General features: G+C 48.3%; 1 protein-coding gene across 1 annotated transcript; it reads left to right on the forward strand.

The window, feature by feature from the left end:
• The first annotated feature begins 275 nt into the window (after positions 1-275).
• Positions 276-18962, forward strand: LOC104677707 (chymotrypsin-like elastase family member 2A). The gene is made up of 8 exons (XM_030942903.1): positions 276-363; positions 796-884; positions 8443-8540; positions 9614-9742; positions 10266-10402; positions 12874-13019; positions 14252-14404; positions 18858-18962. Exons 1-8 carry the CDS (start codon positions 324-326, stop codon positions 18873-18875), a joined length of 810 nt encoding a protein of 269 aa, XP_030798763.1. The 5' UTR covers positions 276-323; the 3' UTR covers positions 18876-18962.
• Positions 18963-23388: the final 4426 nt, after the last annotated feature.

The following is a 23388-nucleotide window of genomic DNA, read 5'->3' on the forward strand; positions in this document are numbered from 1 at the left end:
AAAAGAAAAAATAAAATAAAACACAACTCCAAGGAGCAACAATTAGTATTTTTCTTCCTTCCCTAACACACAACATAATCTCTTCAAAACGGATGGAACCCATATTCCAATATCTACCTTTGGCATTTTTTTCAAAGTATTTCTAGGGTGACAGTTGGGAGGAAATGGGAAAAAATATATATTTGAACACAAGCTCTTTTTTCCACTGGGCTTTGAGAAAATCCCCATCTTGCGTGCTCCTAGTGTATCTCTCACTGATAAGTTCACTCATAAAACCAGGGCCTTATCCAGGGCCACGCTGACAGAACTCCCACGGACACACCATGATTAGGACCCTGCTGCTGTCTGCTTTGGTGGCTGGAGGTAAACCCTGTCACCCAGAGCCACTGGTTTCCCATCCCCTGGTGTGGCTCGGAATGGGATCTTCCTGTCCTCCCCTCTCGCCCCCACCCAACCCCTACTGCATTCAGACGAGTAATCGTAAGAGCAAATTGCTCCAGTCATAATTGGAGCAAAGAGCAGGATTCTGTGACCTCTTGGAATCCTTCTAGAACAAGGGCTTTTTTTTTTATTTTTTAATTTTTTTGAGACGGAGTCTCGCTCTGTCGCCCAGGCTGGAGTGCAGTGGTGCGATCTCGGCTCACTACAAGCTCCGCCTTCCGGGTTTACGCCATTCTCCTGCCTCAGCCTCCCGAGAACAAGGGTTTTCTATTTGGGGGTTCAGAATGCAGTAAGTGTAGTTTACATTTTGTGGGTTGCTGCTTCCTGGACTCAAGACCCTTTCTCTTTTCACAGCCCTCACTTGTGGGGTCCCCACTTACCCGCCTGATGTGACTAGGGTGGTTGGAGGTAAAGCAGCGAGGCCCAACAGCTGGCCCTGGCAGGTGAGTCGGCCACACTGTACTTGCCCGGGTCCCTGCCCCACTCCCTTTACATGCCCCCTTTGCCCTTCCACCATGGGGTCTACTGTGCTGGCAAAGTGAGGACTGATGGGACTCAGAGAGCAGCACAGGCAACTTCACCAATAAGATACATTTCTGGCTGGGCGCAGTGGCTCGTGCCTGTTATCCCAGCACTCTGGGAGGCCGTGGTACAGATCACCTGAAGTCAGGAGTTTGAGACCAGCCTGGCCAACATGGTGAAAGCTGCCTCTACTAATAATACACAATTAGCCTGGTGTGGCGACACACACATGTAATCCCAGCAACTCAGGAGGCTGAGGCAGGAGAATCACTTGAATCCAGGAGGCAGAGGTTGCAGTGAGCTGAAATTGCACCATTGCACTCCAGCCTGAGCAACAAAGCAAGACTCTGTCTCGAAAAAAAAAAAAAAGATACATTTCTGTGACCTTGGCCAACCGTGGGAGAGGAGGGAGAGGTGCCTCCTCAGGCTGCAGTAAGGAGCGGCCCCCTCCCCACTGCCCATAGGCAGCAAATATAGTCTTACTCTATTAACCAATCAGAGGCTTGTTTACAAATGTATCATTAGTCTAGGAACCATTCAAGACTACCTATGCAAATATTCCTTGTTTTAAGGAACCAATCAGTGCTATTTGTGCAGATTCATCTGTAACTACAGGCAAATCAAAGTTACCAATGAAAAAAATGTTTTCTTAAGTTCATATAATCATAGTGATATCAAGACTAAACTGCCTAGTAGGGCACAGGCACAAATTACTAAGACGTGTTAATGGTGGGAATTTTAACAGAACTGTGTAAAGTTTACATTGACACAAATAAATATAGTAAAATCTCATTTATCTGATGTAATTGGGACTGAGTAATTGAAAAGTTGGTTATAAAGAAATTATTTTAAATCATACATATATGTTGTAAACATTTTATCTTACACTATGTAAACAATTTTTTGAGTTCTTAACTGTCTTTTTCACATAAACCACGCCCCATAATATCTCATCTGCAAGTCCATTTCTTTAAAGCAGAGCAGTAACTTTGAGATGTTCACAAAGCAATCTGAGTTATGAGCCCATCCTGACTTTTACGACATTTCTCCCCAATCTTTCCATTTTCTCACAGACACTAATTCAAGAGCAATATTTTAAGAATCATGGTGATTCGGTCTCTTCCAAGCATTTAACTTTGTTTCCATATAAATAACGACTCTCTTTCTGAACTCCTATTTCATTGGTTACATATTTAATCAAATTTCATTATTGCAAACATAATTGATATAAACTACTTTAGGAGCAAACCCAGCTGAACCAGGATGAGTTTCTAACTTAAGTAGGAGGAACAATTAGCAGCCCACTAGCCTTGAGCATTCAGAGTGACCCATGCAGCAGTCACTGTGTTTAGAGAGGCCAGCGTCATTCATCTGCTCCTTAAGAGACTGTCAATGATAGGCCAGGTACGGTGGTTCATGCCTGTAATCCCAGCACTTTGGCAGGCCGAAGCAGGTGTATCACCTGAGGTCAGGAGTTTGAGACCAGCCTGGCCAACATGCTAAATCTCTGACTCTACTAAAAATACAAAAATTAGCCAGGCATGGTGGCAGGCACCTATAGTCCCAGCTATCTGGGAGGCTGAAACACAAGAATCTCTAAACCCTGGAGGCGGAGGTTGTGGTGAGCCAAGATTGTACCTCTGCACTCCAGCCTGGGTGATAGAGTGAGACTCCATCAAAAAAAAAAAAAAGAAAGAAACAAATAAAAACTGTCAATGATAGAATGATGGCAGATATTTCACATATTTTTTTCTTTTTTTCAGACAGACTCTTGCTCTGTCACCCAGGCTAGAGTGCAGTGGCACGATCACAGCTCACTGCAGCCTCCAACTCCTGGGCTCCAGCCATCCACCTGCCTCAGCCTCCCACAGTGCTGGGATTACAGGCACCCACCATTGTGCTCAGCCATAGTAATTTTTTTTTTTTTTTTTTTTTTTTTTTGATTCAGTGTCACATTCTCTCACCCAGGCTGCAGTACAGTGGCTGGCAAAACATGGCGCACTGCGGCCTCAAACTCCTAGGCTCAAGCAATCCTCCCACCTCAGCCTCCCTACCAGCTGAGCCCACAGATGCATGCCACCACACCCGGTTAATTTTTTTTTTTTTTTTTTTAGAGATGGGATCTCACTATGTTACTCAGGCTGGTCTTGAACTCCTGGGTTCAAGTGATCCTCCTGCCTCAGCCTCGCAAAGTGCTGAGATTACAGGCATGAGCCACTCAACCCAGCCTCACAATTTATATACTCGGCTTTGTGTACTTTCGCCAGTTCTTTTGCTTTTCTCACAGTCCCACAGTATTTTTTGCCTGAGAGTTTGGAAGAAGGGCCACAGTGTCTCTGCTACAGGGCCCCACAGCACCGGGCGCATTTGTGCTGAGAACTAATCATTGCTGCCTACAAATATACTTCCTCACCCTCTTGCACAAAGGTGTTCTTGCCTTGAGAACCAGTGAATGTTGGTCTGTGAAGAGTCCCTACACTTTGTGCTTCTGTTTCCCTGGGGAAATTCTTTTACTGAGATCATAGGCGGAGCTAGCTGGGTGGGGACCCAGATGAGGCAAGTAAGACATTCACTCCGGGGCAAAGTGAAAGGGGGTAGCATAAAACTAAGCAACCAGCTGGGCACAGTGGCACACACTTTTAATCCCAGCTATTCAAGAGGCTGAGGCAGGAGGATTGCTGGAGCCCAAGAATTTGAGACCAGTATGGGCAACATAGCTAGCCGTCACAAAAAAAGAAAAAAAAAAAACCTCACTAACCAAAATGAATAATAATTTAATGCAATTTTCTTTTTTCTGCTGGAGACAGAGTCTAATTCTGTCACCTAGGCTGGAATGCAGTGGCACAATCTCAGCTAACTGCAACCTCCACTTCCTGGGTTCAATTAATGCTCCTGCCTCAGCCTCCCAAATACCTAAGATTACAGGTGCATGCCACCATACCCAGCTAATTTTTTGTATTTTTAGTAGAGACAGGGTTTCATCATGTTGGACAGGCTGGTCTCAAACTCCTGATCCACCTGCCTCAGCCTCCCAAAGTGCTGGGATTACAAGCGTGAGCCATCCCACCCACCAGCTATTGTCATTATAGTATTAATCACCCTGAGAGCCCTGCACAGTGGCTTATGTTCCGCATTTCCAGAGAAGGCAACTGGGACTTGGAAAGGTTACAGAATTGCACAAAGGCACTGAGTTAGCATGGGGGGAATGAGGATTCAAATTTGGTTCAGTGCTTGTTCTTTTAGCTACACTTTGCTCGTCACAAATAATACATATTACCTGGACTACATTTCATATCTGTCGGATGGTTTCAGCACATTTTTAAATTGGAGGGGTATATCCTTTTAAGTATCTTTTTTCACTTTCTCTAATTTTAAACGTCTTTTTTAAAGCCAATTCATCTAAGACCTCTTCTTAATGTCACACAAACGAGAAATGCCAAATGGCTAATTAAAAACAAGAACGTTCAGAGAAAAGCAGGCATCTGGCATCTGCCAACAAACAGGTCATCGTTCCCCAAAGTTATAGGAAGCCCAATCAGTGCAGTCCATGCCCTACTGTCACCTCCTTCCCCTCTGCTTGGCCTTGGCAGGGAATTGAAAGACAGGGGAGGAGGAATAAAGGAACAGGAAGGGCATGGAACAGCTTCATTAGAGACTAAAACAGTGTCAGATGTCACCACCTTAAAGTTCTTTTCTTTTCTTTTTTTTTTTTTTTTTTTAAGACAGGGTCTCACTCTGTCACCCAGGCTGGAGTACAGTGGTGCCATCCCAGCTCACTGCAACCTCCCCCTCCTGAGTTCAAGCGATTCTCCTACCTCAGCCTCCCAAGTAGCTGGGATTACAGGCACACACCACGACACCCGGCTAATTTTTGTATTTTTAGTACAGATGGGGTCTCATCATGTTGGCCAGGTTGGTGTCAAACGCCTGGCCTCAAGTGTCTCACCCACCTCAGCCTCCCAAAATGCTGGGATTACAGGCGTGAGCCATGGTGCCCAGCTGCCACCACTTAAAAGTTTAACCCCACCTGTTAAACTGTCAATCTAAACAGAAATCTTTTTTTTTTTTTTTTTTTTTTTTTTTTTTTGAGACAGGCCCTCACTCTGTCGCCCAGGCTGGAGTGCAATGGTGCCATCTCGGCTCACTGCAACCTCCGCCTCCCGGGTTCAAGTGATTCTCCTGCCTCAGCCCCCTGAGTAGCTGGGATTACAGGTGCGACCCACTGTGCCCTGCCTAGAAACCATTTTTTAACCTGAAAAAATTTATTTAAAAAAACATGAGGAGCCAGGGGACAGGGGAGTAAGGTTCACTTATGCAGTCTCATGTTCCCATGAGTAGATTTGGTCTTCAGGGGGAAACTAGACAAGCAGGAGACAAGATCACCTGCCCCTAGTGATCTCTTTCATTCTATTCATTTGCTTATTCACTCACTTGTTCAATCAGTAAGCATTTGTTAAAGACCCAGTATGTACCAGGCACTGTTGTAGGTGCCTGGCACATAGCAGTGGGGGGAAAAAATCTTGAAGCCTTTATTAAAGTGGAGGCGTGGCCAGGCACTGTGGCTCAAACACCTGTAATCCCAGTACTTTTGGAGGCCGAGGTGGGCGGATCACCTGAGGTCAGGAGTTCGAGATCAGCCTAGCTAACAGGGTGAAAGCCCATCTCTACTAAAAATGCAAGTAAATTAGCCAGGTGTGGTGGCAGGCACCTGTAATCCCAGCTACTCTGGTGGCTTAGACAGGAGAATCACTTGAACCCAGGAGACAGGGGTTGCAGTGAGCCGAGATGGTGCCCCTGCACTCCAACCTGAGCGACAAAGCAAGACTCCATCTCAAAAAAATAAAAATAAAATAGAGGAGTGAGACAATAAACAACTGAATGAGTAAACTCATAACATGCCAGAAAATGCAAGATGCTATGATGAAGAGTAACGCAGAGCAAGAGGAAGGAGGTGAGTGTGTCTGTGTGTGTATGTACATGAGCGTGCATGTACGTGTGTGTGCACACTGTTGGGGACAGCATGGTCATAGAAGACCTCATGGAGAAGGTAACATTGAGCAGAGACCAACAGGAAGTGAAGGAAAGAGCTACATCGATATTTGCAAGAATATTCCAGGCAGTAAGAAGAGCCAGTGCAAAGGCCCTGAGGCAGAAGTGGGTTTGGTGTATTTGCAGAACTCCATGGAAGTCAGGGTGGCTGGAGGAGAAGAGAGTGGGAGCCTATGGAGTCAGAGAGGCCACAGAGGGCCTAGTAGGTCATCAGACAGTTTCAGGTTTTATAAGCTGTAAAGGGGGAGCCACTGGAGGGCCTGAGCAGAGAAGAGAAGTCATCTGACTTCCATTCAAAAAGGGTCATTCACGCTACTGTGTTGACAAAATGTGGGCGGGAGCGGGGAGAAGAGATGGGAGACTAGAGTGATCATTGAGAAGAGAGGATGACTGGAACACGCAGTTGAGGTAGTGACCAAGGGGTAGCAACCACTCCACATATTCCCAAGCTACAGCTGATGGGATTTGCTGATGAACTGGAATGAGGGATAACAGGGAAAGACAGGAGCCAAGGATGACACCAAGGTTTGTGGCCCGAGCAGCAGTGGAGTTGCCATCGACTGTGACAGAGGACCCTGGGGAAAGACCACGTTTGGGATAAGTCAGGAGTTTTGTTTTGGACATACTAAACTGGAGGGAGCTAAGGAAAGAGCTCCCAAGGAGGGGAAGATCCCAACCAATCCAGTTGCAGAAAAATGTTCAGGGTTTTTTTGGGGGTTTTTTGTTTTTGTTTTGACATGAAGTCTCACTCTTGTCACCCAGGCTGGAGTGCAATAGCACAATCTCGGCTCACTGCAACCTCTGCCTCCCGGGTTCAAGTGATTCTCCTGCCTCAGCCTCCTGAGTAGCTGGGATTACAGACACACGCCATCACACCTGGATAATATATGTATTTTTAGTAAAGACGGGATTTCACCATGTTGGCCAGGCTGGTCTCAAACTCCTGACCTCAGGTGAATTCACCAACCTCGGCCTCCCAAAGTGTTACAATCACAGGCATAAGGCAGCACTCCTGGCAGAACAGTTTTTTTTTTTTTTTTTTTTTTTTTTTGAGACGGAGTCTCGCTCTGTCGCCCAGGCTGGAGTGCAGTGGCCGGATCTCAGCTCACTGCAAGCTCCGCCTCCCGGGTTTACGCCATTCTCCTGCCTCAGCCTCCCGAGTAGCTGGGACTACAGGCGCCCGCCACCTCACCCGGCTAGTTTTTTGTATTTTTTAGTAGAGACGGGGTTTCACAGTTTTAGCCAGGATGGTCTCGATCTCCTGACCTCGTGATCCACCTGTCTCGGCCTCCCAAAGTGCTGGGATTACAGGCTTGAGCCACCGCGCCTGGCCTAGTTATTTTTTAATAGTCTGTATGTTTTTTATTTTTCTATCCCAGATTTTTTGCGTTAATTTTGTTGTTACTTTTTGTTGGGGGGGCAGAGCAGATACAGGCCCTTGCTATGTCACCCAGGCTGAGCACAGAGCAATCACAGCTCCCTGCAACCTAGACTTTCTGAGATCAAGCAATCCTCTCACCTCAGCCTCCTGGGTAGCTGAGACTACAGGTGTGCACCACCACTCACAGTTAATTTTTATTTTATTTTAAAAATTTTTGGGTAGAATCAAGTTCTCGCTATGGTGCCCAGGCTGCTTCACAAACTCCTGGGCTCAAGCGATACTCCCACCTCAGCCTTCTGAGTAGCTGGGACTATAGGCATGCACCACCGCACCCAGCGGCTAAATTTGGGCTTTTTTGTAGATACAATGTATTAGTCCTTCCTCACACTGCTAAGAAAGACACACCTGAGACTGGGTAATTTATAAAGGAAAGAGGTTTCATTGACTCACAGCTCGGCATGGCTGGGGAGGCCTCAGGAAACTTACAATCATGGCAGAAGGGGAAGGAAACACATCCTTGTTCACACAGCGGCAGCAGGGAGAAATGCCGAGCAAAAGTGGGGGAAAGCCCCGTATAAAACCATCAGATTGTGTGAGAACTCACCATCATGAAAACAGCATGGGGGTAACCACACTCACGATTCAATTACCTCCCACCAGGTCCCTCCCACGACACTTGGGGATTATGCTAAATTCAAGATGAGATTTGGGTGGGGACACAGTCAAACCTTATCAGATGGGGTTTCACCATCTTGCCCAGGCTGGTTTCAAACTCCTGGGCTCAAGTGATCCTCCTTCCTTGGCCTCCCAAAGTGTTGGGATTACAGGCATGAGCCACCATGCCTGGCCTGATTCGTTTTAATATAGATTGCACTAACATGTTTTTTTATCATGACGTCTGAGGTTTTGGGTGCCCCCTTAAGTTGTGCACCTGAGGTGAGTGTCTCACTCCCCCTTACCCTAGTCCCAGCCCTGTTCTTGGGAAACTGGAGTGCAGGGAGGCCCTGCTTTTTCAGCCACAGCCACAGAGCTCCTGTGTTTCTCCCCAGGTCTCCCTGCTATACGCCTCCAATGGCAATTGGTACCACACCTGCGGAGGGTCCCTGATAAACAACAGCTGGGTCCTGATGGCTGCCCACTGCATCAAGTAACTGCCATTCCCTGGGCGCTTGACCTGCTTACCACTCGGTGCTCATTTCTGAGCTGGGGGCTTAAATGGCCTGAACCACACTACATAAAGCAGCCTTGAAAAATAACCACTAGCCTGGCCGAGACACAAGCTGTAGTCAATCAATGGTTCAGTGTGTTGGTCTATCAATGTCAGTGCATGGCATAGATGGGGTGTCCTGTGCCAGGTACTGAGGGAGGATGAGGAGAAGGGGAAGGCCTAATCTCTGCCCTCTTGGGGAAACTACATGTGGCCTCTGGATCTGGAATTGGGTTCCCTTGAACAACTTCACCTCTCAAAGCTTCAATACCATCACCTGCAGAAAACAATGGAGTAACAGAATTCAGTGTGAATTCAATGAGTTGATTTACTAAAGGGCCTGGCACTTAGTAAGTGCCCAGTGAAAGCTAATTCTGAATTATAGACTAATTATAAAGGCCCACAAGGTTCTGCAACGTTGTTCACTTATCCTCTTCGTTGTCCGTGACCTCTGCTCATCACAGCTGGAACTCACCGGAGCTTCTGCTGGGTCGTTGTGACTCCTTCCAGGAGTGATCCCTTCTCCCAACTAATTTATAATAAGCTCTATGAGGTGATGGGGAAACTAATAGAGACTTACAGTCAGGAGTCCTGGCTTCTGGTTCTGGTTTCTCACTAACGGTGGGACTCTGGCCCAGGTTATGCCTCTCTGGGCCTCAGTTTCCCCATCTGAAAATGAAAGGTGGGAAAAATGTCCTTGAGAGCAAATGGCTCCTGTTTTCTCTGTGTTCATCTCATTCCCTCCATAATACTACAGAGTCTGTGTTATTACAACATTGATTTTATATTGTAGTTTAGAGTTAGTATAGTAACAATTATTATATGATCATAGTTCTTACGTTATATACTTTAGGCTCTACTATAACTAACTGATTGTCCCAGGGGAGGAAAGATCCCCAAGCCCAAGCCCCAACTAGTGGCTCATGCAGCAGCCAGTTACTTGGGTCTATCCCACCATTATCCAAAGCCAGGCCTCTGGAGGTGACCCTCTCCCTGGGCCCCCTTTCTCCCAGCTCCTCCTGGACCTACGCCGTGGCGCTGGGACGGCACAACCTCTACATTGCGGAGTCTGGCTCGCTGGCCGTCAGTGTCTCTAAGACTGTGGTGCATGAGAACTGGAACTCCAGCGATGTCTCCAATGGGTTCGTTACTGTCCGGATGCACTTGGGGGTGAGGTTGTCAGGGAACAGATGGGAGTCTCTCAGAGGCAAGGGTCTCAGCCTCACCACATGCCGTCTGCTGCTTCTGTAGGGAGGGGGAGGAAGCTCTGGCCTCTTAGAGGTGGAACCAGCTACAAAGATGTCTGGGGTGGGGATGTGACCTCAGGAGGGAGAAGCAAAGACTGCCAGAGTGACCTGGGTTTGCTACCAGTCAAGCCTGCAGGGCCCCTGTCCGCTGAGCATGCATCTACTTCATGCCAAGACCTGGGGACACAGGACCAGTGCTGGGGACCCTGTGACTGTCCCTGGGGTAGGACACAATCTCTCCTGCCTTGCTCCTTTCAACAAGGCCCTCTGCATTTTCAAACATGCCCTGGGACCCTGCCACTCAGAGCAACCTGGGGTAACGTACAGGGAAAGATGACAAGGTCTCAGAGCCCTCCAAAGCCCCACAGGGCAGGAAAAGTCAACCCTGTCCTCATGCTCCGCCTCTGCACTGACCCAGGTACGACATTGCCCTGGTCAAACTGGCTAACCCCGTCTCCCTCACCGACAAGATCCAGCTGGCCTGCCTCCCTCCTGCCGGCGCCATTCTACCCAACAACTACCCCTGCTACGTCACGGGCTGGGGCTATCTGCAGAGTAAGTGGGAGCCAGGAGCCCCCAGGCCTGGGAGGGAAGGGAGGTGATGTCACCCCTGTCTGGCCAGAGCCTCTCACCTGTCATCCCAGGGTGTGTGGCTGCCTGGGAGAGAGGGGATGGCATAGACTGATGCCTGCCTGGGTTCAAATGTCAACTCTCCCACTTCATGACTGTGACACCTTGGGCACATTACTAGGTCTCTCCATGCAGCACTTTTATCATATGTAAAATGCAAATAATTGGCTGGGCGCCGTGGCTCACACCTGTAATCCCAGCACTTTGGGAGGCCTGGTGAGTGGATCACTTGAGGTCAGGAGACCAGCCTGACCGACATGATGAAACCCCGTCCGTACTAAAAATATTTTTAAAATAGGGTGTGGTGGTGTGCTCCTGTAGTCCCAGCTACTCAGGAAGCTGAGGCAAGAGAATCGCTTGAACCCAGGAGGTGGAGATTGCAGTGAGCCAAGATTCCGCTACTGCACTCCAGCCTGGGGGACAGAGCGGGACTGCGTCTCAAAAAAAAAAAAAAAAAAAAAAAAAAAATTGTCATAATAATAGCAGCTACATCACAGAGTTGTTAAGAGGATTAAAGGAGATAATCTATAGGAAACCTGGCGTGTGGGAGGTGCTGTGTGTTAGTTGTTGTCACTGTCCTTATGATGGAAAGAAAGTTACAGAGACCATGTGACATCTTCTGTGTGGCCCATAGAGTTCAGAACAGCATTTTCCTCTGTGACCTGAGGCCCCTGGAGCCCTCATCGGACCCTCCGTGCCCCATAGCAAAAGCTGTCCCCTGTGCCATTCGGTCTTGCTGCTCAGAACCTGGCTGAGGGCGGGTCTCCTTTGACATAGACTCCAGGGGTTAGAGATCCAATGACTGTAGCCACCAAGAGGAACAGAGTTCCCGCCCTTCCCTTGTGAAATCACCAGAGGTTTGGAAGATTCTAGGAAGGGATGAGTGATAATGACGTTATGACCATAACGACATTATGAGTGATAACGACATTATGACAGTTCTCCCTAATGACATAAACCCATAAGTATAATGACATGTTTTTCCAGGGGTACGTCCACATACATACCCTTGAATAAATCCCCATTGCCCTCTTGACTGGCTTACCTGTAAACACAAGGAGACATGAAATCCTGTGGTCAGCGGTGGTGGAAGAGGCATTTCATGCTTATTAAGATAGAAACACAACCACCTGTTTGTTTCTCCAGACAACCCTGGGGCAGATGCAGTTCATCTGAGACAGTGGGAGCGGGGAGGCATCCAGATGCTTGGCTTTTAGGCCCAGCTCTGTCGGTCACGGTGAAATTTTGGGCAAGTCACTTCTGAACCTCAGTTTCCTCATCTGTAAAATGGAAACACTGTTGGTGAAAACCAAAAGAGGTGAAAGGTGAAAATGTGTCCTACATTGCAAAATGTTATATAAGTGTTAATCACTTATTCGTGGTCTTAAGCCAGACCCTTAACTTCCTTTTTTATTTATTTATTTATTTATTTTTGAGACAGGGTCTTGCTCTGTTGACCTGGCTGGAATGCAGTGGTCTCGGCTCACTGCACCGTCTGCCTCCCAAGCTCAAGCGATTCTCCTGCCTCAGCCTCCCAAGTAGCTGGAATTATAGCCAGATGCCACCACGCCCGGCTAATTTTTGTATTTTAGTAGATACAGGATTTCACCATGTTGATCGGGCTGGTCTCAAACTCTTGACCTCAAGGGATCTGCCCACCTTGGCCTCCCTAAGTGCTGGGATTAGAGGGTGAGCCGCTGCGCCTGGCCGACCCTTAACATCCCTAGGCTTCAATCAATAGTGAAGAATTATGTTAAGCTCATCCTGGCCACTCATAGCTGTGGTAACAGTAATGGAGGGGATGGTGGCTGTGTCATTGGGGGCCATTATGAAAGCCCTCTCTTCACCACACCAGCATATTTTTCCCAAGGAGGGGGCTCTAATTGCCAGGAGGCTCACTTCCCTATTTCAGATAAGTGAAGAAAGCCACGGAGTTAGTTCGCCATAAACAGGGATTGTTATAAGTATTTAAAAGTTTCAACCCAAGGGCCGAGACATAGCCAGGCATCAGAAGCAGGCTAGGATTAGGGACTGGAAGCCTGTCAGAAACTCAGGAAACCCTCCTTTGTAATTTGTTTTATTTGTGAGTCTACTTCATTCTCCACATAAAATGAAACGTCAGTCATTGCCAAAAGCTTCCCAGATTTATGTCCTCTGAAACCGGAATTTCTTAGACCCCATCTCAGGATCCCAGGAGAGGGAGCTCATTGGCTTAGCTTGAGTCAGGTGTTCACTGCTGAACCAATCAACCGTGAGGACACAGTGTAGACAAACATAGCTGTTCCCATATTGCAGTGGATGGAAGACAGTAACGGGGGGAACCCAGTAAGGGTCCACCACTTCCTTTTTCTCAGAAGTCCTTGCATCCCTAATGCTTTCTTTCTGATCTCATTCAGCCAGCGGACCTCCTTCTGAGGACCTGCAGCAGGGTCGGTTGCTGGTTGTGGACTATGACACCTGCTCCAGCCCTGACTGGTGGGGCAGCACTGTGAAAACCAATATGATCTGTGCTGGGGGTGATGGCGAGATCTCCAGCTGCTTCGTGAGTACCAAAATCAGGGGCCTCGCTCAGTGACAAAATGTGGCTGGGGATAAGGCTATAGAGGTCCACCCCTCCATAGGTACATCCTCCCGCCTCCTGGCAGAAGTACTCTCTAGAAATATGTTCCAGATATATCAGAACCCGATCTCTGGCCAGGCACTGTGGCTCCTGCCTGTACCCTATCACTTTAGGAGACCAAGTGGGCAGACCACTTGAGGACAGCAGTTCAAGACGAGCCTAGCCAACATGGTGAAACTTTGTCTCTACTAAAAATACAAAAATTAGCCTGGCGTGGTGGCGGGCACCTGTAGTCACAGCTACTCAGGAGGCTGAGGCAGGAGAATCACTTGAACCCATGAGGCAGAGGTTACAGTGAACTGAGGTCACACCACTGCAATCCAGTCTGGGTGACAGAGTAAAAAAAAAAACAAAAGCTTGATCTTGGATCTTGTTTGTTCTTGTTTTGAGATTCTCCTTGTTGTGTCCACCCCTCTGACTGCTGGGAAGTCCTTCCCGGGTCTCATCAAGGTCTCTCGTGATTGTCATTCCGTATCCTTTCCTCTATGATGGAAGGGAGCCAGAGGAAAGTGTTCCCTGGCTTAGGGCCTTTCTAGGATGACTTGTGGGTTTTCTGTTGAATTACTCTCATCAACGGCCCAGCGTGTCCCCTCCAGGTGGCTGCCACGGAAGCCTTCCCGGAGACAGTGTCTTAACCACCAGGAATTGCTCTGTGTTGGACTTAGCAGTGAAGTGGGGATGGAATAGGAAGGAGATCCACACGCCCTTCAGATCACACTGTGCCCTACACACTCTGCCCACATAGACCACCACACCTTCAGAAAGACGGAGCCAGTGGGGGAGAGCCTGAACTCTGGGATGTGGCCTCAGCTCCTTTACAAACTGCCTGTGCAACTTTGGGCAAGTCCCAACCTCTCAACACTCCAGTTTTTCTTTTCCAGTGGCCTGGGGAGACTGTGAATATTTACCTCATAGGATTTTGTGGGGATTAATGAGATGAGGCATAGAATATGCTTAGCTCAGCTCTGGCCACACAGGAAGAAAAAGTATTGGCTCTTGTTGGAATTATGGTACCATCTTGGGCTTCGACCGCAAGGGCCGGCTGCAGAGGACAGTGACCTGCAGCAGAACAATAGAAATGCATTGAGAACAATGGTTCCAATGGGCAGCCCCTTCCTCTCCCTTTACCCTTCTATAACTCTGGCCTTCCTCAGGGAGACTCCGGCGGGCCGCTGAACTGTCAGGCGCCTGACGGCCGGTGGGAGGTGCATGGCATCGTCAGCTTTGGGTCTAGCCTCGGCTGCAACTACTACCACAAGCCCTCTGTCTTCACACGGGTCTCCAATTACATCGACTGGATCAATTGGGTAAGAACCAGGAGCAGCCTAAGCCCCAGGGCACTGCCCTGCCCACCTGGTCTCAGGAGTGCCATGCCCACCTGGTGACTGAGAGCCCCTCCTTCCTCTTGAGCGCTAGATGGGAACCCCTTGAGGAGGCTGCAGACCTTGGCAACTTCTGGGCCCCACATGGGACCCCAAAATTTCTGTGTGGGTAAAGCTGAGTGAAAAGGAACATAGAGGGTGGCCTTGTGCAAAGAGGTCGGACACTCCTCAGACATATTAAGAGTGAGTTCCGTCAGACATGGTGGCTCATGCCTGTAATCCCAGCATTTTGGGAGGCCGAGGTGGGCAGATCGCGAGGTCAGAAGTTCAAGACCAGCCTGACCAACACAGCAAAACCCCATCTCTACTAAAAAAATACAAAAAAGTTAGCCAGGCGTGGTAGGGCACTCCTGTAAACCTAGTTACTCAGGAGGCTGAGGCAGGAGACTCCCTTAAACCTGGGAGATGGAGGTCGCAGTGAGCCGAGATTACACCATTGCACTCCAACCTGGACAAGAAGAGTGAAACTCCAAGTAAAAAAAAAAAAAAAAAGAGTGAATTCCATAGAAACGGTGATTTTATTTTTGTGTATCTGTGTGTGGCCCAGACTCCACCATCCAGTGCTGTAAACGGGTAGATTTATCTGCAAAGCCCAAAACCTGATACTTTGAGACCCCCATAGCATTAATTATTGGAAATTAGTCCCCCTCAGGGGTCTTCCAGCTATTCTGTAGGGTGACCAGCCATCCCGGTTTGTGTAGGACTGAGAGGTTTTCTAGGACGCAGGACTTCCTGTTTTACTCTGGGACCATCCCAGGCAAATAAAGCCGAGTTGGTCCCTCTGTCTTATAAATGTAAACTCAGAGAGCTGTCTCCTTTCAGCTTCCACAATAATTCAATTTGTTTTTAACAATGAACACACATTTGTTTATAACAATAAGCATTAACATTATGTATTAAAAATAATAGGCCAGGTGCCATGGCTCATGCCTGTAATTGCAGCACTTTGGGAGGCCAAGGAGGGAGGATTGCTTGAGCCCAGGAGTTCAAGACCAGCCTGGGCAACATAGCGAGACTCTGTCTTTACAAAAAAAAATTTTAAGTGACTCAGGCATGGTGGTGCGTGCCTGTAGTCTCAGCTACTTGGGAGGCTTGGGTGGAAGGGTCACTTGGGCCCGGGAGGCCAACGCTATTTTCAGCCAAGGTCGCACCAATGCACTGAAGCCTGGGCAACATAGCAAGACCCTGTCTCTGAAAATAGTGATAATAATAACTGGCATCAATATTAAGGAGCAGCCATGGATACACTGCAGCAGTAGGTGAAAGCAGCCGGAACAGGAAACCCCGTCACAAGAAAGGGGTGCCTGGTGCCTCACGCCTGTAATCCCAGCACTTTGGGAGGCCAAGATGGGTGGATCTCCAGAGGTCTGGAGTTTGAGACCAGCCTGGCCAACACGCTGGAAACCCCATCTCTACTAAAAATTCAAAATTAAGCTGGGTGTGGTGATACGTGCTTGTAATCCCAGCTACTCAGGAGGCTGAGGCAGGGGAATCACTTGAACCTGGGAGGTGGAGGTTTGAGTAACCCGAGATCGCGCCACTGCACTCCAGCCTGGGCAATGGAGCGAGACTCCATCTCAAAAAAAAAGAAAAACCACAAAAAGAAGAAACAGGTGCCCAGGAGAGGGCAGAGGAGCCACCATGCCTAGTACTGGATGCTGGGAGGGAAGAGTCGGACACTCTGTGCCGATGAAGGACCACCTCAGTTTGCTCTTCTGTAAAACGGGACTTGAACTACACAAGGACTCCTCCACAATTAGGCGCTACAGCAAATGGGAGTTACGGTATTTGTGGCAGAGCCCCCAAAGAAGGGGAAAGCTGGCATCTGACTTCACTAACTTTAATTTGCAGAGAAGTGTTCATTAAACTGACACTTATAAAACCAAATCTGAAGCTGCAGCCATGAGCACGTGGTCACAGGAGGAAACTAAACTGTCAAAATAAGCAGGTGGCTGCTTCCAAGTGTTCCCACTGATTCTTGCCAGCTCCTTGTTCATTTGTCTGCTGGCATCTTTTTGCCAACAAGTGGTCACAGGCAGAGATTCCGTAAACGTTTGTTGGAGAAAAATGGAAAATCAAAAAGCCAGTAGCCATTAATCATTAATTGGTGCTTTTTTATATATAAATTGGGAAAAACCTGTCTGAGTCCACCTTTGGAGGCGCCACCCACACGTCAGAGGAGCCTGGCCTGAGACTGACTGGATGAAAGGCTACTTAGGGGCCTTTCCCAGCCAAACCCTAAGACCCTTTCCCAGCCCCAGCTGCTGTGGGAGTCACCATGCAGCTGGTCCTGACAGCACCTTGGGACCCTGAAGCAGGGGCAGGGGCAATTGTCCCAATTTTTTTGTCCCAGCATCAGCTGTTCCCAGCCACAGACACAGGCACAACAGAGCAAGCCAGATCCCAAAGCATGGCCAGATGGCAGCAGGGATCCATGGGGTAGCATGCCTCGCGAGGCAGCTGGGCAGAGTCCCTGTGTTCGTGGGAGAGCAGTAAGGGCAGGCACTGATGCCCAGTAACGGGTTTCAGAAGGGGGAGAGTCAAGCAACCAGCTGTCCTTGGGTGGGGGCCGCCTCTGGCAGCGGCAGAGGGGCTCGTGACAACTTGCAGTGGCCCCAACCCAGGGATACAGTATGTGCAGCCTGGAGTCACGTACCACTAGAGCCCTGGGGGTGTCTGAGAGCACCTGCCTGGATAAACCCAGACAGGTGACAAACCAAGGTCAGGAAGTACAAGCAAAAGATAAGAGCAGAGAAGCAGAGGAGACAAGTGGCCTGGGGCATTCATCCTTTCAGCAAATGTCCATTGAATGACAGTCACACGTGAAACTTCAGCAATCCTTAGCTTTTATTCTTTCACCAGAAGCTAATACGTACTCTGTGTAAAAACATTAAAAGAATATAAGAGTGTATCAAGTAGAAAAGTAGAAGTCCCCCCTCATTTTACATCTCCAATTCCACTCTCCAGAGGTAATTATTGTTTTTGGTTTTGTTTTTTGAGACAGAGTCTCGCTCTGTCACCAGGCTGAAGTGCAGTGACTTGATCTCAGCTCACTGCAACCTCTGCGTCCCGGGTTCAAGCGATTCTTCTGCCTCAGCCTCCTGAGTAGCTGGGACTACAGGCACACACCACCACGCCCAACTAATTTTTGTATTTGTAGTAGAGATGGGATTTCACCATGTTGGCCAGGCTGGTCTCAAACTCCTGACCTCAGGTGATCAGCCCGCCTTGGCCTCCAAAAGTGCTGGGATGACAGGCATGAGCCATTGCACCTGGACAAGTTGTCATTGTTAACAGCTTGGTGTGTGGTCTCAACTTTATGTGTATATATAGCTATATATTTACATAGATAGACACTGTCTTCTAAGCAAAAACTAGGATCTGAGTCTTCATACTATTCTGCAGCTGTTTTTCACTTCACACCTTATCACATTTTATATGTCAGTACGTACATGTCATTCTTTTGAACAGCTAAATAGTATTCCATAGTTTGAGTATAACTGAATGAAGCTTTCATGTTTCCTATTTTTCACTCTTACATTGTGCAGTGAACATCCTTGGACATAATTCTTGCACACTGGTCTCAATATCTGTGCTGTAGCAGCTGGATCTCCTGCAGTTTACACACTGGATCATGAAGTTGGCATATCAAAATGTTTAACAGGCCGGGCGCGGTGGTTCACGCCTGTAATCCAAGCAGTTTGGGAAGCTGAGGCAGGTAGATCACTTGAGGTCAGCAGTTGGAGACCAGCCTGGCCAACATGATGAAACCTTGTCTCTACTAAAAATGCAAAAAATTAGCCAGGCATGGTAGTGCATGACTAAAGTCTCAGCTACCTGGGAGGCTGATGCACGAGAATCACTTGAACCTGCGTGGCGGAGGTGGCAGTGAGCCCAGATTGCCCCACTACACTCCAGCCTGGGCAGCATGGTGAGACTGTCTCAAAAAAAAAAAAAAAAAAAAAAAAAAAACGTTTAACAGACACTGATCAACAGCCTCTGGAAGCAGTTATAGCACCAACCACATTGCATAAATGCCTTGCAAAGAGCAGTTCTGATTTGAGAAACAATGAAATCTAAAAATATGCCATCCACACATTTGGAATATAAGTTTTAGGGGTTCAAAGGCCCCCTACCCTGAAGCCCACACAGGACTCCTGGTAAGACCCCCTTTACAGGAAGACCCTAACAGGTCAATGAAAAGCTGTGATTGCATCTTTGTTTTCAAAACGTCATCAGAACTCCTCAGGCAGGGGCTACTGCAGTGTGGGCTGCCTGTGACTCACATGAGGAGCTTAGCCCAGGAGGACAGACAGGAAACTGCCATGCACAGCTCTGCGGTTAGGTGAACCTGACGGTTTTCTTGTGTGTCCTACAGGTGATTGCAAATAACTAACCAAAAGAAGTACCTGGGACTCTTTCAGACTTGGAAATGTCACAGAAGGAAATTAATATTATAATAAAATGACAACTATGCAAATCACATCTTGATGAGAGATTTATTAGCAATCCATCCTAATATCCAGGGCCCTAAAACCCAGAAATAGGCTGGGCGCAGTGGCTCAACCCTGTAATCCCAGCACTTAGCACTTTGGGAGGCCAAAGCAGGCAGATTGCTCGAGTCCAGGAATTCAAGACAAGCTTGAGTAACATGGCATAACCCAGTCTCTACTAAAAATACAAAAAGTAAATGGGCGAGGTGGTATGCACCTGTAGTCCCAACTACTCAGGAGGCTGAGGTGGGAGGATCACTTGAACCCAGGAGGTAGAGACTGCAGTGAGCCAAGATCACGTCATCGCACTCTAGGCTGGGCAACAGAGTGAGACCCTGTCTCAAAAAAAAAAGAAAAAAAGAATTTTGCAGCTGCGTCTCCCTGCCCTACTGAGACCTCAAGGACCCAGCCCACTTTAGAACCTGACGCATGACATTATTGTCAAACAACATATAAATGAAGCACTAAGCTCCAGGGAGGGAAGTGGGCTGTAGCGGCTTCCTGCACTCTGCCTCCTCTGCCTGCCTTTCCTCCCCTCCCAGCACAGAAGCCTGGATTTCTGTGCAGGCGCCGCCCCACCGGATCCAGAGGTTCTGAGTAGAAACCTCATGGCCCAGGACCAAGGCTGGAGCCAGTGCTCCAGGCCTAGCCAATCAACACATTGCATCCCCTTCCCCACTACAGCGATTGGCTCAGGGGTGGGCATGTGACCTGAGGCAGGTCCAATCAGAGAGGTTGCACGACTTGTGCCTGGAGCTACCAGAGGGCTGTCACTCATTCACTGCACTGGTGTGAGGATGAGTGGATGTGAGGCTACAAAGCAAAATGAGAGGGGAAGGGGGAGACGGGGTGATTTAGCTTCCCAGAGTACATCTGGCAATGTATGGAGACATTTTTAGTTGCGGCAACTGTGTGGGGAGGGGTAGGGACTGGCATCTAGCAGACTGGGGCCAGGGATGCTGTCAAACTCCCACAATGCACAGAACATAGACACAAGCCCTCACAACAAAGCATCATCCCACCCGAAATGTCAACACTGCTGCAGGTGAGGAACTCTGGACCAGAGATGCTGCGGTGATCTTGTCCTCAAGGAAGGGAGAACCCAGAGCAGCCACAGGCATCTTAACGGAGGCTGAGACCTCAAAGCAGAAGGCAGAAGCAAAAGACGAAGAAAAGCCAAGTTCAAGGGCCATCACCAGGGCCCTGAAACCTGCTGTGCCTGAAGCCATCTCTGCTCCTGGATTTTGCCATTTTGTTGCCTTAAGCACAACTGTGTAAGTTTTGTGTCATTTTCAAATCCTGACAGCAATGTGGTGGAACGGACCGATCATCTGTTCTTCTCCTTGTGTGTGGACAGGCAACCCCAGACCAGAAAGCCTGTGGGATTGGCCCAAGGTCACACAGCAAATTCACAGCTGGTGTTTGTTCAGTGGCCTCATATAGGACAAACCTTATTTTTATACTAAACAAAGACACAGAGCAGAATGCCAAATAAAATATGAGACTTAAGAAATATTTGGTTGGTGCTGGGCACGGTGGCTCACGCCTGTAATCCCAGCACTTTGGGAGACTGAGGCAGGCAAATCACCTGAGGTCGGGAGTTCAAGACCAGCCTGACCAACATGGAGAAACCCCATCTCTACTAAAACTACAAAAATTAGCTGGATGTGGTGGTGCACACCTGTAATCCCAGTTACTCAGGAGGCTGAGGCAGGAGAATCGCTTGAACCCGGGAGGCAGAGGTTGTGGTGAGCTGAGATCATGCCACTTCACTCCTCACCCCAGCCTGGGCAACAAGAGCGAAACTCCTCAAAAAAAAAAAAAAAAAAAAAAAAGAAAAAGAAATAGGAAATAGTTGGTTGCTGTAGTGACTGATGCAGACCATAAGTGAGTCCAAACTGTTACAGAGAGTATGGGATGGAGTCGGGACTGGAACCCACATCTTCTGATATCCTTCCCATGGAGTCTTCCCACGCCCCCAATCTTCCTCACCTTTGCACGATCCTAGGGAGATTACAGAATTCTTTCCCACCCATTTTCTTCCCCATACAATAATCCTGCAATCCAGGCCTGGATGGTTATCTAGGAAACTAAGGCCCAGAAGATAAGTGGCTTGTCCTGACCACTGCACTCAATATTGATGGATCAAAGACTTGAACTCAAGTCTTAAGGGTTGAAGTTAACTTTCCCTTCTGCTTTTTTGACTGGGGCAAAAGCTAGAGTTTGTGGTCACAGAGCAGAGCTTTCTCATCAGCAGCGGGCCTGCCTGGCTTTGTGCTCTCCCAAAAGGCAAGGAGAGTGAAGGTCTAACGAAGAACAAGAGAGTCCACCAGGAAACCATGCTCACTCCATGCTTCCCCCAACACAAGTTGAAGTCCTAGGAGGTGAGGCAGGATGCTGTCTCCAGTGGTGGCAAGTAATGGGCTTTGGAATCAGACCAACCTAGTTCCAATTCCCATTCTGCCGCTTAGAAGCTGTAGGATCTTGGGCAAGTCACTTTACCTCTCTGAAGCTCAGCTTCCTCCTGTGAAATAAGAGAGGCTCTTGCAGGGTTTTTTGTGGCTTAGATTCAATAAGGAATGTGAGTGCATCTAATGTCTATGTGGTGCTGGGTGAGTGTCTGCCTGCCTTTGTTTGTTCCCCTTTGGAAGAAGCTTCTGCTTTGACACAATTTGGAAGATGAGATTATTGGAGAGGTCCAAACTGTTATTCTCCTGGAAAAGGACATAAAATGCATTTGTCGCCCAGGCTGCGGTGGCTTGATTGCAATTCACTGCAGCCTTGACCACCCAGGCTCGAGCGACCCTCCTGCCTCGGCCTCCCGAGTAGCTGTAGCCACATATGTATGCCACCATGCCTGGCTAACTTTTTAAAGAAAATTTTGTAGTGACAGGGACTGGGGGGGTCTCACTATGATTTCCAGGCTGGTCTTTTTTTTTTTTTTTTTTTGAGACAGAGTCTCACTCTGTTGCCCAGGCTAGAGTGCAGTGGCCTGATCTCAGCTCACTGCAACTTCCGCCTCCCAGGTTCAAGCGATTCTCCTGCCTCAGCCTGTCGAGTAGTTGGGACTACAGGCAGGTGCCATCACGCCCGGCTAATTACAGGCGTGAGCCAGTGCACCTGGTCTTTTTTTTTTTCTTTTTTTTGAGATGGAGTTTTGCTCTTGTCACCCAGGCAAGAGTTCAATGGTGCGATCTTGGTTCACTGCAACTTCTGACTCCTGGGTTCAAGTGATTCTCCTGCCTCAGGCTCCTGAGTAGCTGGGATTACAGGTGTGTGTCACCACGTCCGGCTAATTTTTCTATTTTTAGTAGAGACAGGGTTTTGCAATATTGGTTGGGCTGGTCTCAAACTCCTGGCCTCAGGTGATCCACCAGCCTCAGCCTCCAAAAGTTCTGGGATTATAGGAGTGAACCACTGTGCCTGACCATAAAGTGCATTTTGATCCAGCCAATGAAGTCCTCCTTTGCCAGCATTCTGCTTCCCCCGATCATTAGAGCAGCCAGATCCTAATTGTGCATGTCGGCCTTGCCTTCTGCTACGTGTGCACCTTCCCCACATTACACAAATCCTTACCATAATGTTGTGAAACATGCTGGGTATAGGTTTCTCTCGGTTTCAAAGATGGGTCTAGAGACTTACATGACCCAGCCAAAGTCACACTGCAAGCCCTGACATGGCCTAGAACAGGCTTTCTCAGCCTCAGCATCATTGACATTTGGGGCAGGGCAAGTCCTATTGCCCAGTGCATTGTCAGATATTTAGCAGAATCTCTGCTCTCTGCCTGCTGGATGCCAATATACATCAACCCCAGCCATGACACCCAACAATGTCCCCAGATGTTGTCAAACGTCTTCTGGTGGCTGAACCAGCCCCACTGAGAAATACTGCCTTAGAACGCTGTGGGTTCAGCATGCCACCTTAATCTTTTCATTGAAAACACAACTCCTGGCGCGGTGGCTCAGCCTGTAATCCCAGCACTTTGGGAGGCCGAGGTGAGCAGATCACTTGAGGCCAGGAGTTCGAGACCAGCCTGGCCCACATGATGAGACCCCCCATCTCTACTAAAAATACAAAAATTAGCCAGGAATGTTGGCACATTCCTGTAATCCCAGGTACTCGGGAGGCTGAGACAGGGGAATCACTTGTAACCCAGGAGACAGAGGTTGCAGTGAGCCAAGATAGCGCCACTGTACTCCAGCCTGGGTGACAAAGCAAGACTCTGTCTCAGAAAGAAAAAAGAAAGAAAGAAAGAAAACACAACTCCTCTCCTCAGTCTTACCCAAGGAAGAGAAAAAAAGAAAAGAAAACACAACTCCAAGGACCAACTATTAGTATTTTTCTTCCTTCCCTAACACACAACATAATCTCTTTAAAACAGATGGAACTCATATTCCAATATCTGCCCTTGGCATC

The sequence above is a fragment of the Rhinopithecus roxellana genome, chromosome 12 (assembly GCF_007565055.1).
Source record: "Rhinopithecus roxellana isolate Shanxi Qingling chromosome 12, ASM756505v1, whole genome shotgun sequence".
NCBI classification, from domain to species: domain Eukaryota; kingdom Metazoa; phylum Chordata; class Mammalia; order Primates; family Cercopithecidae; genus Rhinopithecus; species Rhinopithecus roxellana.